The sequence below is a fragment of the Danio aesculapii genome, chromosome 13, assembly GCF_903798145.1.
Source record: "Danio aesculapii chromosome 13, fDanAes4.1, whole genome shotgun sequence".
In the NCBI taxonomy this organism is placed as follows: domain Eukaryota; kingdom Metazoa; phylum Chordata; class Actinopteri; order Cypriniformes; family Danionidae; genus Danio; species Danio aesculapii.
In genome coordinates this window covers 10,551,000-10,567,271 of record NC_079447.1, presented here as the reverse complement: position 1 = coordinate 10,567,271, position 16,272 = coordinate 10,551,000, and the positions used below count along the sequence as shown (strand labels likewise).

Below are 16,272 nucleotides of genomic sequence, written 5' to 3'. Positions count from 1 at the left end.
CTCTTTCTTTACTCAAATCTTTCTTTCTTTTTATTTATTCAACTCTTCCTTTCTTCAACTCTTCCTTTCTTTTTTTATTCAACTTTATTAATTCATTCAACTTTTTCTCTCTTTCTTCATTCAATTAATTCATTCTCTTTCTTTCTTTCTTTCTTTCTTGAATATGTCTTAAGTATGTAATATTGTGAAAGTTTAATAAACAATCAAACAATAAATCTTCCAAGTAAAAACTACACAAACACTGAAACTCATCACACAGTTACATTTAAAAATTCCTGGTTAAAGTCGTGTGTCTGCATTCTCCATCTTCTTCAGCAGCATTTGGGAGTAAGGCACAAGCTGTCCATGTGTCTTTGGCTCTTTGGAGCAATTATATTTTTAGGCAACACATTCGGAGGGATAAACGTGACTGTAAAGAGCTAATGTAGTAAGTGAAAGACTCATGCAAAGACTCATGCTTTCAGACTAAAGAGTGCTAAGAGCCTGGTGTGTTAGTGGAGGAAGAGGGAAGGCATGCATTGAGCTCAGGACCCTCTACCTTCAGCTCTTTAAGACCCTGCATGTATCGGCCCTCTACATCCTGAATCTGGTCCTTTAGATCATAGATGTCCTGTTGAGATGGAGGAATGAATCATGGGAAAAGTTTGGCATTCGCTTAAGGTCAAAGCGGTGACCTCTTATCATATATTTTTAAACAAACACAAAGAGGGAGAGAGAGCTTTCCGAAGGCATTCAAACACAAAGAGGAAAGAAATGAAAGCATAAACAGACAAAAATAATAATGATACAGTATAAATGAACACAAATGGATACTCTGAGATTGAATGCATTCAATAGGAAAGTTCGAAGCTTGATGTTCAGCCAAAATATATTCAAAGGCAGGTAGATTCATCTTGTTTTGAGAAATGCATAAGCTATCCATATTACAGAGAGACTGTTAAATCCAGCAACACCGCAGGAACGTTTTTCTTATTTTTTTGTCTTGTTTCTACTCCAAGTATCAAAAAATACTTAAATCAAGGAGCATTTTCCTTAAAACAAGTTAACTAATCTGCCAGTGGGGCAAGTAAATCAAAGTTATTTTAAACTGAAAACAAGTTTGCATGTTCTTCCCATGGTTCCGGGTGCTCCGGGTTCCACCACCGTCCAAAGACATGCACTATACAGTGGATGAATTGGAACTAAATTGGCCGTAGTGTATGAGTCTGTGTGAATGCGAGAGTGTATGGGTGTTTCCCAGAACTGGGTTGCAGCTGGAAGGGCATCCGCTGCGTAAAACCTATGCTGGAATAGTTGTCAATTCATTCCACTGTGGTGACCTCTAATAAATTAGAGACTAAGCAAAAGGAAAATGAATGAATTCTGAAAATAAACTATATATTTTGTCTAAAACTGCTTCTTGATTTAGGAATGCTTAAGATATTTGGACTAGAAACAAGACAAAAACTTAAAGAAAGAAAGGCTTATTTTTGCAGTGAAAGTCAATAAATGTAATGTAATTACCCTTAATTCGCTAATAGAGGCCTCTGAGTCCATTATGACACTTCCGGCATCTCCACTGCCTCTTCTGGAAGAGCTGCCTCCTAATGATGCCAGAGCAGCAGCGGAGAGAGCCGGTGTAGCACATCGAGAGGACGGCTGGAGGATACAGAGCATAAAACAATCAATAAAAGCAGTTTAACAAACTTAAGACCTACTGGGCAAAATTATTTTTAAAAAATGTAAAGACATACAGCTGAAGTCAAAATTATTCGCCCTCCTGTGAATATACTTTTCTTTTTTAAACATTTCCCAAATGATGTTTAACAGAACAAGGAATATTTCACAGTATTTTCCTGTAATTTTTTTCTTCTGGAAAAAGTCTTATTTGTTTTATTTCAGTTATATCCACATGTAACATTAAGCCTAAACTACAAAATAGATTGACTAAAATCAACTAACTAAATGACGAGCTACCTTTCACCACTCAAGATGAGCAAAACTTCATTTTGGGCTTAATCATGTCTTAATTAGGGGTCAGAATATAATCTGCAAGAAGAAATTGAAAATAATCTGTCTTCCTCTTACCCGGCTGTAGTCTGTAAACTGCTTGTCACTTTTCTCATCGAGCTGAAAAAAGATGAAGAAAACACCATTAGACTCGTGGGTTTCAATAAGAAATAGATACTTAATCAGGCCATTAACTGGGTTTTGTCTTCATCCTAAACTAGGAAAAAGAAAAAGGTTAGTGGGATGTGATTTGCTATCGTTCCAGCAACTGGTTTAAGCACACATTATGCCACATAACCAATACAATTTAACCAAAAAACAATCAGTCAGTATACTGACCAAAGTTACACATCCACAAAACACACACAATAGTGCTAATAGTTAGATGTTCGCATACACATTTTAGGGGTTAAATCAGTCCAGATTCACTTGTAGCTGAAATAAAACAAATATGTGAAATGTGAACTGTTTCATGAAGCATATTTGGTAAAAAAAACAAAAATACAAACAGTCACCAGTAATGTTAACCTTTTAAGGAACTTTCTTACAGTATCAAGCCATGCAGCAGTAAAGGACCTTCATAACCAAACTATAGCCATCTAGTACATTTGAGTGCATGTTTGACATCAGTTAATACTTCATGCATGTCTTGACTTACACAGTCCAGGTCTGGGATGCTCAGATCATCAAGATCAGAGACAACACTGCCTCTGCGATTAGAGCGGCTGAAATAATCAGCAGCCGTTTCGGAGATATCAGAGAAATCAGATAGCTACATAGTACACACAGACAGGGAAATGAAAAAAAAAAAGTGTTGTTTATTAATGATATATTATTGTTTTAATAAAAACTGAATATGTAGTTGTGTTGTCTAAACAAGCAGTCAATTTCTATTCTGGCTCACCACACTATCCCTTCTCCCACGTCGACTCTGGGAGACAGTACTGGCTGAATCATCATCAGAAGATGACTACAAGGTTTAAAATAAAGTGAAAAGGAAGAAAAACTCATTGCACAAGAAGAAAACCAAAATCCATCTATCAAAACTGTTGAGCAGAACACGCTAGCATTTCAAGAATTAAGTCATTCTTTTAATTGCACTCCATTTGTATTAGTGACAAGTCATCAAACAAGGTCGACTTAAGATGTTTAGACAAATGCACCACAAGAAAAACAAAGACACCGGCAGCATTCCTGCTCCACCTTTAGAAAACAAACCATCAAAACAGTTTTTATTCTGTCAGATTATGAAGTGAATTCAGTGAAAAATCCTTCTTTTTTTTTAAATTCTGCACTACATTCAACATGCTGTCTTTATCCTTTGACCCAGATGCTCCTTGATTGATCACAGGCAAAAAACAAAAATCGCAGAAAAGTCATTCATAAATTAACAGGTGCAACCACAAACAACAGCTTCTAGGTACTTACAAGTACCTTTAGTCATTTAGCAGACACTCATCCAAAACAACTTACAATGAGGAAGGCATCAAGTGATTCATCATAAGGAGACAGTACTGACATCAATTGCAACTAATACAAAGCTTCTGATTTTAGAAAAATACAAGCTAGAGTAGGTCAGAAACAAAAGTAGTTTAAAAAGAATAAGAAAGTTTTTTTATTTGTAAGTATTTACACATAAAAAGAGTGAGAAGTCTTTAATTCCACTCTCTATCGCTAACTTTTTAAATTCAGCCTCACGGGATAGAGGCTTATAATAATTTTTGAAACATTTACAAAATGCAATATTCATTATTATGAGGTGGTTGGCAGTGTTTGAATTACAGAGGTATTTGGAGGAGATTGACCCCCCTAATTAATGCTTGATCCCCCCTGAAGGACATCAAAACAATATGTATGTATCTTAAATAATAATAGTAATAATCAAAATAATAGATAATATAAACACATTTGACCACCCCTATAACTGTTCGTACCATTGTGAATGCATAATCACACCAGACAGTCTATGCAAGAAAAAAAAAAATCATACAACAGTCTGAAACAGCAAATCTAGAGCACCGATGGACATCATAAGTGTTCACAAGACACTTTTCTTGTAAAATAGGTGTTTGTTTCTACATATAGCCTCAAAGTAAAGTAAAGTAAAACTAGCTGCACAGTTTGTATAGTTTGACCTCCTGTAACGTTTGAAATAGCTAATCAACGATATTTTATGTCTGAATACACCAAACATTCTTCAAAACACTGAAAACGTAAATGCCTTTAGTTAATAAATTAGATGCAATTTTTAAAAATTCATACATATGATTCACTGAAGCATTACACAAACAAATATTACTGAGCAATTTAACCCGCCTGATTGTCAATGTATAATTCGCACCCTGGTGTTTGCTCCACAGAGTTTTACTGTAAGTTATATGTTTGGTTGAAGGGGAAAAAAGTCCAGCAAGAAGTCATAATGACATTCTCTTCGCTATACACTTACTATTGTTTGATATTTTAAGCAAGCTTTGTCAGTAAAGTTATTTTTTGTACTATTTAGGGCTGCACAATATATGGTTTCAGCATCAATATCGAAACGTGCGCATCTGCAATAGTCACATTGCAAGATATGCAATGTTGAGTCTGGATTATAGTTGACCAGGAGCCACAGAACACGTGATTTGTAGAGTCACAGCTAAGTTTAACCATAATAGAATGAAGGTTTATAATTTGCATGTGTTTTTAAGGACTTTGACTGAGCATTTCAAGAAAGTTTAGAACATTTGGGCACAATTATGATGTCTGGCGGTTTAACAAAGATATATAGTATTTAATTATTTATATAGAATTTATACGATTTTATATGAAAGGTTTTTCTTACTTAAGATTTAGTCCAAATAACATAAACACTTCGAAGTAAAAACAACATTTTACTTACCCTTTTGGCAGGTAATTTTGCTTGTTTTAAAGAAAAACTAGGTGAAAACAAATATTTTTTACTTGATCTAAAAATGTTAGATATTTGGACTAAAAACAAAAGCAATGTAAAAAGGCATTTTTTTCCAATGTCATGCAGCCCTAGTACTAATTTTGTTTACTATATTTTTATAATATTTATGCATAAAATACAAATAAATAAATAAAAATTTCACCAACTACAAAACGTTTCGCAGCGGTGTAGATCTCAGTTCCTTCTTCACTGAAGGTTTTTAAGGCATTTATTTTCACAAGCATTAAGTTCAATCCCTTGTTTAAATGCAATGGCACACCCCTCCTCGACATGCCATGCAATTTGAGATGTCATTCACGATCGAAGTACAAACAATCAGGGATGAGTTACACACTGAAGTTCAACACCTGCAGTTAGACTAAAGGGAGCATCTGCTTTCGAAAAGGCAAATTGCCTGAATGAATGCATAATTCAGAAAAACACAGAATCATCACTGGCATGCGCAGCTGCCGTGTAACATGCTGTAGCTGTAGACACATGCAACGCTCACCACGGGGCTACTGCGGGTAGAACTGGCACCAGAGGAATACCAGCTGCATTCAGAGGGCTGCGGGGAACAACACTAACCACTGAGCTAACACTGCTCCATGAATAGGATATCATAATAATTACTAGGGATGCACAATAATATCAGAGTGTTTGATAAATTGGCTGATAACTGTTTGAAATTTAAATATCAGAATCTGCCCGATATGGGAAATTATGTCGATAAGCCGTTGCAATAATATGATGATTTGAGAATTTTTAAGTTTATTGCCATATCAGTTCTCTGGCTATGTCATGGCATATCAAAATGTACAAACATTTGATAAATATCACTATTGTATTCTGTTTATAAGAATAAAAAAAGACACCAACAGCACTAAATAAGACATACAATGAGCTAAAAATCTACAATAGCACAATTAAGGTTTACTTTTGATAAAACTTCTACCATTTTTGATTCCAATTAACCCCCATAACAACTTTAATGTAAAATAGTTTGGTATATTTCTCTTCGGCCCACAGCTCTCAATAATATTTGGTTTTTGGCTCTTTATATGAAAAAGTTTGGGCACCCCTGCTCTAGACACTTGTAAAATTAATATTGGCCCAAAAACAAACAAACAAATGAGGAATAAATAAATAAATAAATAAATAAATAAAAGTTTAAAAGGAGTTTAAAAAATTGGCGTATCAGATATAGGCAACAAATTCAAAATCGTGCATCCCTGATTATTTTAGCATATACTGATGCGTTACTTACAGCTTTGGAACTATATGAGCCATACAGACCATCATCACATATGGAGGCCTGTGAATACAGATCTTGCCATTTTTAAATGAACAGATGACAAATTGCTTATACAACAACACAGTTCTTTACATGTGATCAGTTGGGTTTAAATCACATGTGATGAAAATCAGACTAACCACACTATAGCTGCGCGTCAGACCTGCAGAGCTGCTGCTGGATGAAGCCTGAGAAGGTCAAACAATAAGCAATAGCTGTCAGATAACGCCACTAAACCACTGAATCTAACTGATGACCACTTTTAAAACCCAAGGAAAAGCCTACACTGGAATCAAAACCTTGACAAGACAAATTAACTTCTCACATTTCAAATCGTAATTAGCAAGTTCAAATTTGCTAGTATTAATAATTCAGAGAGGAAGCTGACAAACCCGTGGTGTATAAGTAGAGGCGGTAGAAGGAGGAGGTTTGGAGTTCTTTAAGCTTGTGTAGTTTCTTTGGTCGTGATACAGTCCAGTCTAAGGAAATGGTGCAAAGCAATGGAAAAACACAGATATTTGACAGAAATGTCAAAAATCGAAAATATTATTTTCTAAATCAGGATACATGTGATCAAGTCGATGTATCAAGAAGGAGGTAGCACTTGAGTACAGAATATTGATCAGCACTGACCAGAAGGTCCTTTTTGGAGCTACTGCCAACAGTTTTTTTGTGAAGATCATTATATACAGAGCTCTGAAAGAGAAGAACATACATTTGTAAAGCGTCCTCTAACTTTCTAAACCAAAGGAATCTAGTAAGGCTGCAATTCAACTTCAACCCTTATGATACAAATTGTGTTTACTATTTTTAATTATGTGTTGTTGTTTTTTTTAATCACAGCAAGCTCTTAAAACTTCCTTTCAAACTTCTATTGACAACAGCCATTTACATGCTATTATTCAAGTCTGGGAAGATGTTGGAGCGTGATGTATAATATACAAAAGTCTTGTCGTCGATCACAATTGTAAGAGCAACAAATAATAACTTGTAATAATAAGTAGATCATTTGGAAAAGTGGCAGAAGGTACATTTTTCTGATGAATCATCTGTTCATCTGCATCCCAATCATCACAAATACTGCAGAAGACCTATTGGAACCTGCACTGACCCAAGATTCTCACAGTATTCAGTCAAGTTTGGTGAAGGAAAAATCATGGTTTGGGGTTACATTCAGTATGGGGGCATGCGAGAGATCTGCAGAGTGGATGGCAACATCAACAGCCTGAGGTACCAAGATATTTGTGCTGCCCATTACATTACAAACCACAGGAGAGGGCAAATTCTTCAGCAGGATAGCGCTCCTTCTCATACTTCAGCCTCCACATCAAAGTTCCTGAAAGCAAAGAAGGTCAAGGTGCTCCAGGATTGGCCAGCCCAGTCACCAGACTTTAACATTATTGAGCATGTCTGGGGTAAGCTGACGAAGTAGGCATTAAAGATGAATCCAAAGAATAGTGATGAACTCTGGGAGTCCTGCAAGAATGCTTTCTTTGCCATTCCAGATGACTTTATTAATTTATTAAAATTAGTAATAATAAATTTATTATTAATTTATAATAAAGTTATTTGAGTCATTGCAGAGATGTATGGATGCAGTCCTCCAAGCTCATGGGAGTCATACACAATTTTAATTCTTTTTCCACTGCACCATGACTGTACATTATTTCTGTTAAGTGACAAGACTTTTGTCTAAGCAAAGTCAGACCTTACTGTCCTAATTAAATCATTTAAAATCAAGGCATGATTTATATTTTATTTTGGTAAAATAAGCGTAATCTAGAAGCCTTTGCCTTTCATATAATCCACTTCTGATACCAAATGATCAACTAGAAGTCAAGTTATTATTTGTTGTTCCTAAAACTTGGATAGGCGATTAGACTTTTGTCAGGTAGTGTACATAATGCATTTAAACATATGCATATTGTTCAATAATAATAATAATATAACTATTAAATATAATTGAAATGAATATAAAAACTGATTAAACATATATTTACACACATTTACATAATTAAATAGATAAAACTGAATGATGGGCTAAAAAAACAGATTCCGTGTGGGCCTAACCTAGTCATGACATTTTTGTGCATGCACAATAAGCAGTGCAAAGCTTCACTCCTACCACGAGTAAAATATAAATTTTATTATAATCACAGTCTTAGCGATTTGATAATTGAACTAAGCCATAATCAAGATTTAATATAATTTCAATTAATCATGCAGACCTATCTAGTCATAGATATACAACGCTATGCATTAACAGGACAATGCTAGACAGAACAAAGATCCCTTATCAGGCCATCTACCCTTACACAAATCAAACTAGAAAATCCACCACTACTGACAATCAATCAATGGAGAACATACACAATCCGTGACAGATACATACAGTGGAGAGGGAGCTCTTCAAAGAGGAACTACCGGAGACACCAGACTGCAGAGAAAACAGCAGTCACAATCAATTCTGAATATATGACATGAAGCAATCCATGCCGCAGAAATGCCGTATGCACTAATAAGGGAGTGTTACGTCAGATCACACCAAAGACCCCTTTGTGTTAGTGCCACAAGTCCCTGAGTCAGTGCGGTTAGGCTTCATTTATAGAAAACCACTCAACATTGCTAGTCATCAATAGCAAACACAGTCTCACAGCAACTAAAACAATTTCATAGTTTTGCCATGTACTGTAAGTATAATATAAATTTGTACATCATTTTTACTCCTTTGCACACTTTCAAACTCTATGCATGCTTTTTCAAACAAATGAGTTTGTACAAATTTATACAAATTAGTCACTAACCCTATTAAATCTGCACATAAAGTTCACGTATAATAATGGTGAATTAACCAGCATGCAAGCAAACCCAATATCATTAAAAAATGTAAGTATTTCTACATTTTCTATTAACATGGGAGAAAGTCAAATAATTAGCTTCAGAATTATCTTTAAAACACAAACGTTTTAAGTTACACAGACAAGCTTTTTGTGGTCAAGACGTCACTCTAAAACAGCAAACAATATCAGTATGTGCATTAGCCTAAATTAGCAGATCATTACAGTCAACAAAATCATGTTGCCAAAATACACACAAAGTCCAGCGCCTTGCAAAACATACACAGTAACGTACCACAACGTCTCTTCTCCTGGAAGAATTAACCCGACTAGAGCGATGAGAACTGCTCAAGTCTCGTAAAGATGATGAGTTTGACTTTGAAAGTAGAAAGACACGAAACAAACAAACATTCATTTTCAAATTCCAATGTATTGTTAAAACAGTGTAGTAAAATGCAGAAAACAGCATCTCTCGTTCTTTAAATGACCTACTTTGCATTTGTTTGTGATTCCATAAGTTTGATAATTACTATCAAATACCAATATTACACAATTATTATCATTAATGTTCAAATTAAGCCCTTGCAGATATATTTTACTCAATACAAACATGAGGAAAATATCTCAATGAGAAAAATGAGGTCTGAATTTCATTCAGAATCACACACCCTGTAACTTCCAACACTCCGGACAGATGCCGTGTCATCATTTAATCCCTGTTGATGAGAAATTAAGAGAAAGGGGAGGAATAAGGAAAAAAGAAAGGAAAAAAAGAGGAGAAAGTAGAAGAGACACGCTGCAAAATACAAACCCGTCGACTGTGGCTACTGGAATGATGACCATGACGGGCCTTTTCTGTATCGGCCTGAGATAAAGGAAATGAAGGATATGAAGAACGCTGCATGTTTTAGACCGTGTTAGTTTTAGTCTTCACCAGCATTCCCAAACAAACACTAAACACACTTTACATGCTGATAGTCTGCCAAGATAAGGCCTGTTAACATGACATGGCAAACATACAAGCTTATTTGCAGCAATATGACAATAAGGGCTAGGTACTATAGTCAAAACATTGGTTAGTATTTATGGATTTGTTTTTTACATGTAGTTAACATGTAATAATCCTACAGTATAAATCAATGCATATTCTCCTTGATATTTTTCAATGAATAATCATTAAAATGCATTTTGTAAAATTCAATTAAATTAAAATCTTCAATACATAAAAAGCTGTATAAGATCTGTTAAAAATTCATTAAAAAAAATCATAGCTGCTATTAAAACAAGTTGTTTTTCTGTTAGTCAATGTTTTGTAGTTACTAAAAAAATTATACTTATTGTAAAGTATAACCAATAAAATGTAAAAATGTTTTAAAATACAAATGTATTATGAAATACAAACGCATTAGAAAATGAAATGCATTATGATAGCAAGAAATTTTATAATGCCAGTGCCATTTGCCAGCAAGTACACTACCTGACAAAAATCTTGCTGTGGATCCCAGTTGTAAGAGCAACAAATAATAACTTGCCTTTTAACTTAATAATAATAATAACAACTTTTCAGATGAATCATCTGCTGAACTGCATCCCAATCAATCACAAATACTGCAGAAGACCTATTGGAACCCACATGGACCCAAGATTCTCACAGAAATCAGTCCAGTTTGGTGAAGGAAAAATCATGGTTTGGGGTTACACAGAGTGGGATCTGCAGAGTGGATGGCAACATCAACAGCCTGAGGTATCAAGATATTTGTGCTTCCCATTACATTACAAACCACAGGAGATGGCACATTCTTCAGCAGGATAGCTCTCCTTCTCATACTTCAGCCTCCACATCAAAGCTCCTGAAGGCAAGGAAGGTCAAGGTGCTCCAGGATTGGCCAGCCCAGTCACTATACATGAACTTTATTGAGCATGTCTGGGGTTAGATGAAGGAGGACAGTGTTTCCTCTAGGATTTTTTCCAGCTGTGACAGCAGACTCTGTTGGACATTTTACACAGATCTACCAACTACATGTGGCGTTATTTCATTGACAAATGTCGTAAGCGCAGTATTAAGTCGAGATCGCATTCATGTAATAGCTTACAAGCATGTCAATCTCTGTGCTCGAGCGCCCTTTTACTCTGCTCGTGCACAAAACTTTTTGCACGCCCTCAAATATACGCTGCTCAAGTGCAGATTTTCTTGTGCGCTCTCAAATAAACTCTGCTGAAGTGTGATTTAGCGCGTTTATGTAACGCGTATGTCTCCAACATTTATTAGATTTCCTAGGAATATTTATTAATGTCTCCAACAGACCTACAGAGCGGCATTGATGCGTCCTGAAGTAAAGTGAAACGGCTATAAACTCCAGCAAGATAAAGTCAATGTATGCAGAGCTATAGACCTTTATCTATAAATAAAGTATAATTATGGAAACTGTTCATCATAACTGAAAGCTAGCCCATGTTTGCTGGCCTCACGCATCACACACCTGTCAGTCAGTCTGTCAGCATGTCACCTTAAAGGGTCAAACAAAGAACGCATTACAGAAAAGTGTGCGCTGTTTTAATTCACTTACCTTTTATACGTTTTTGGTGCGATTATAACCCGCTATTTAAAAAAAAAAACGACCGAATGTTTTGAATGAGAAGCTGTAATGTAGCCGTGGCGGGATGAATTTTGGTGTGGCGCCTCGCCACGGAAGAATGAATGTAGCGGAAACCATGGAGGAGGCATTGAAGATGAATCCAAAGAATCTTGATGAACTCTGGGAGTCCTGCAAGAACGCTTTCTTTGCCATTCCAGATGACTTTATTAATATGTTATTTGAGTCATTGCAGAGATTTAAAGATGCAGTCCTCCACGTTCATGGGAGTCATACACAATATTCATTCTTTGCCCACTGCACCATGACTTTATATTCTATACTGTACATTATTTCTGTTAAGTGACGAGACTTTTGTCTAAGCAAAGTCAGACCTTACTGCCACTTCTGATACCAAATGATCAACTAGAAGTTATTATTCGTTGTTCCTACAACTCGAATAGGCAACTTAGATAGACTACGGTCAGGTAGTGTACCTCAAGAACAATCCACCAGTCCCAAAGCCTATAACTACTTTAGCTAGTTTGTATGCAGTTAAATTAAAACGTTATTATCCGGTTTTATCAGTTTAAAGTCTATAATAGACACACACAAACACATGAACAACACTACAGCAAACCGATCATGTGGAAACAATTCTCCCCAAAAAAACAAATCCAATGCTATCCTAACAAAATACTATTTTTAAACAGCACCAGGCCACGACAGCTCCTTCATAAACTCAAAAGAGCACAAGTAATATTAAAAACATGCTTGTGAGCCACACGTAAACAACAGAGTGCGCGAGAATACAGCTTGCAAACTCCTACCTGAAAGCTCTTTATTAGTCAAAGGCAAAAGTACATGCATGTCTAAACTGGTCTAATCTTTCTCATACCATCCATTGGTGGATTTGCCCCCATTTCCTGCTAGAGGAGGAGTGCTGATGGTAAGAAAGCTGTGTGAGAGAGAGAGACAGCCACAGGACAAACACAGAGACTTCTGTTGCAATTCAATGTGACAGTGGATCATTTGGTACTTGTTAGTTTCTGACAGTGGAAAAGCATTTCACAAACAAACTGATGAAAAAACATATTAAAATGCAATTACACAGATTAAAAGTATGTGCTTGGTAAATATACTCTTCAAACCAGGTCTGTGAATGTACAACAACATCTACACTACACAGTACAGAAAACACAGACACAGCTGACACGGATAACTGAATCATTCACACGTGTCTGCAAACACTGAAAACATACCGTACTGTCACAAGACCTGTTTTCACTTACAGGCTTAGGTAGGCAGCTTGCAAAATCTGGGATGTGAATCTGGAACTATTTGTAGAAGCATTCATATTGTGTCTTTTCAACAACAGACAAACACTCAGAAGATGTAAAAACATTATGTTTCAGCTTTGGTCTGAGGCCCCGTTTACACTAATAAATTTTAGTTTTAAAATGCACAAGTTATGCTACGGTTATGCCTTCTGTCCACACTACCCCGGAGTTTTCAAGCCCCGAAAATGGTGCATTTTGGAAATGCTGAAGAGGCCGTTTTGGTTTTAAAATGTTGCTGCTCCGTGTTAGTATGGATGGGGGAAAACGGAGACATCTGAAAATGGAGGCGTGGCTGCAGACATTTGCTGTCAATCACTCAGTCAATGCCTCCTGCCTTCAGATGACAGGAGCTACAACTGCGAAAATGTAAAGTGCTGAAGATGAGAACGAAAACAACACTAACAGATTTAGTTTTAGAAACCACCTAAAGCTACAAATATTGGCACTTCTGATTACTGATTATGTGGTGAATGTTAATCCACCATCTACACTTATTGAAGGGTGGATAAAAGACTTCCATTCGCTTCAAGTCCGCTATGAAAGTTACTAAAGCATTCCCTGTAAAGTCTGTGGGACAGAATTTTCAGGTAACTGTTTGCCACATCTACACATTTTAAGCACGAGAGGTTCTGTTTAATCCTTCATTTAATCACCAGATGCTGTCAGCTGTGCAAGTGGCAGCTAAATGTCAAATTTAACACCACGTACACCATCACAAAAGGGCTTGCACTGACTAAGATTAAAATAATATTGCAGCTTATGGAAAGAGCGGTTTTGCTATTAAAATGACATGTTAAAATAATAAGGTATATGTCAAAAGCATCAGTGCAATATCAGACACCACCCAGGAGAACACAGCTCAGTTATCGTTAACAGATTCATTCATGTCAAGCAGTGCTTGCAGGGCCGGTGAGCGGTCCATCCGTGTATCTTTTGATCACTCAATTATGTTATACAAATGTATTTTCTTGTGATAATGGGATTTCGTTGAGAAATATTTTCCTCACGCATACATATACATTTTACATATACATTTTATATATATATATATATATATATATATATATATATATATATATATATATATATATATATATATATATATATATATATATATATATATATATATATATATATAGCCTATAACATAACTGGCTCCTTTCATTTTCATTGAAAAATATGAAACATACAGTCTCTTTATCTGAATTTTAGTTTTAATAATCAATAACGGCCATTATAAAAGTATAACGTACAAAAAGTTTATACACTATAGAAAATAAAGGCAAGCAATCAGTCAAATGTGCAGAATTAGTGTACGTGGTTACATAAATTATTATATTTTATTAATTTACGCTCAGCCAAAATACATTACCTGAGAACAAGTAATAGATTCAAAAGACGGAGGAGTCATTAGACAAAGACCAGATGAATTAAATATCACGTTTAACAACTATAGTGAGATGAAATGCAACGGAAAATCCTTGGTGAACTGTCCGACATGCACTGCTCTCACCTGGGATTTTGTACTCAAAGCATCACTGACTACCTGGAGCTCAGACACTCGCATACGCTGCAGCGCATGCCAGAGTGTGTGTATGGTCACGTGATGTGTGTTTTTTAGCGGTCCACGGAAATCTTTTCAGAAACGCTAGATGAAACGGACATGGACGTGGATCATTTTCATTCTAAAATGCTGTTTTAAACTAAAACGTATTAGTGTAAATAGGGCCTGAGTGTCTCAATACAAAAACACAGTTCACACTAAGATGATGCTAAATAAAGGTGTAAAACTGGGGTCTGATATGTAAATTCTCTTGCTTCGAACAGCCACAAAAGACAACCTACTCCTCATTTACTGATGTAAAAATTAACTGATGAATAACTGAAATTTTGTGTAATGTGTTTGAAAAAGTGCACTAATAAAAGATATTCATACTTTGCTGTACTAACACGCTGAAAAAGATGCATGTTAAAACAAAGTGGAAAAAGTGGCTCAAAAGCCCAGTGAGCCTTAATGTGCAACTGAAATGGAACCTCATAAGTGATCAATTATGGCATCAAAAATACTGCATCCTCATGCATCATGCTAATTCAGTACTCAGTGTACTGATGACTTGACTCAATATTTCAATAAACGTTTGCATTATCATTTTGCTAAGGTAATAACCCATTGCAATGCATTATGGGCTTTCCATCTCAATGAAGGGTATATGCAATGCTGGAACAGCCTTCGTATAGAAATTGCACTTAAGATGCTTTTACAACGCAAGTTTTTTACTAGAAGATCGATAAAGCACAGATCTGGAGTTCAGCACACTTGAATAAAATACTTTGCATTAGGCCTAAAACACACAAAAGAGGATTAACTGCACAATATGATGCAACTACAGCACCATTCTTTAGGCAGGAATTTCAAATGCTGCTTGTCTTTCAGTCTGCTCTGTAGGACTTACCTCTTTCTGTTGTCGTTCCAGTTCTTTCATACGAATTTCCCGGGCCTCTGCTCGAGCAGCTCTCTTCGCAGCAAGCCTGGCCTCCGCCTGCACAAAACAAGCAACAAAATCATTTTAATAGCTGCAACATCAAACAATATGTGCATCTTGTCTGGACACTTTAAATGCAGTGCTTCTCACAGGTTTGAAATATACTTGAGGTGGAAGCCGGATGGAAACACACCTTCTACCTATGGCACATAAATGGTTAACTACATGCGACAAACCAAAAAATGTGATTCGAAATCACGCATAAGCTGACGCACTGTTTGTTTACCTCAGAGAGGACGCGTGCACATGGTTGACATGTCTACTTTAGTAAACAGAACCTGCATAGGCTGCAATTAACAGGTATTAAAGATGTAAATAACGGTCGTTTTGTTGTCAGTGATCATTTGGGAGCAGCACAGGAAATATGATTTGCATGTATGTTTTTTTTTTTCAGATTGACGGCATAATAATTTAACGTAATAATTCAACTTTAAAATTATGAATAATTATATTCTGATATCATCACTTTACTGTGCATTAAAAACCAGGACTAATTTAAAGTCTATTCAAGTCCAATGTCTATACAAAATTTGGCATTTTAACCAACAGTAGACCTACACATAGGCCTAATATTATTATTATTGTTGTTGTTTTACCACATATTTGAGAATAACTATAATAATAGCCAACTCAGATTAACCTTTATTTTACATTACAGAATCGTGAGAAGATCGTGATCTTGATTTTAAGAAATAAAAAATCGTGATTCTCATTTTAGCCAGAATCGTGCAGCCCTAATTGTCAGTGAACTATAAGCGCAAAAT

General features: G+C 35.8%; 1 protein-coding gene across 6 annotated transcripts in view; it reads right to left on the bottom strand.

The window, feature by feature from the left end:
* Window positions 1-16,272, bottom strand: part of lrrfip2 (leucine rich repeat (in FLII) interacting protein 2) — a 42,078-nt gene that overhangs the window by 11,382 nt on the left and 14,424 nt on the right. For 2 of the 6 annotated variants that reach the window (XM_056471335.1, XM_056471338.1), the window contains exons 3-6: window positions 15,419-15,505; window positions 2,068-2,109; window positions 1,504-1,638; window positions 539-610 (exon numbers count right to left, since the gene is read on the bottom strand). In XM_056471335.1, the coding sequence (XP_056327310.1) occupies window positions 539-610; window positions 1,504-1,638; window positions 2,068-2,109; window positions 15,419-15,505 (336 nt within the window). Of the gene's footprint in view, window positions 1-538; window positions 611-1,503; window positions 1,639-2,067; window positions 2,110-2,647; window positions 2,762-2,893; window positions 2,960-5,432; window positions 5,490-6,188; window positions 6,237-6,355; window positions 6,404-6,607; window positions 6,695-6,848; window positions 6,912-8,607; window positions 8,653-9,347; window positions 9,429-9,720; window positions 9,769-9,863; window positions 9,918-12,523; window positions 12,584-15,418; window positions 15,506-16,272 lie in introns of all 6 variants that reach the window. The other 4 variants (XM_056471337.1, XM_056471339.1, XM_056471334.1 and 1 more) reach the window with 3 other exon arrangements.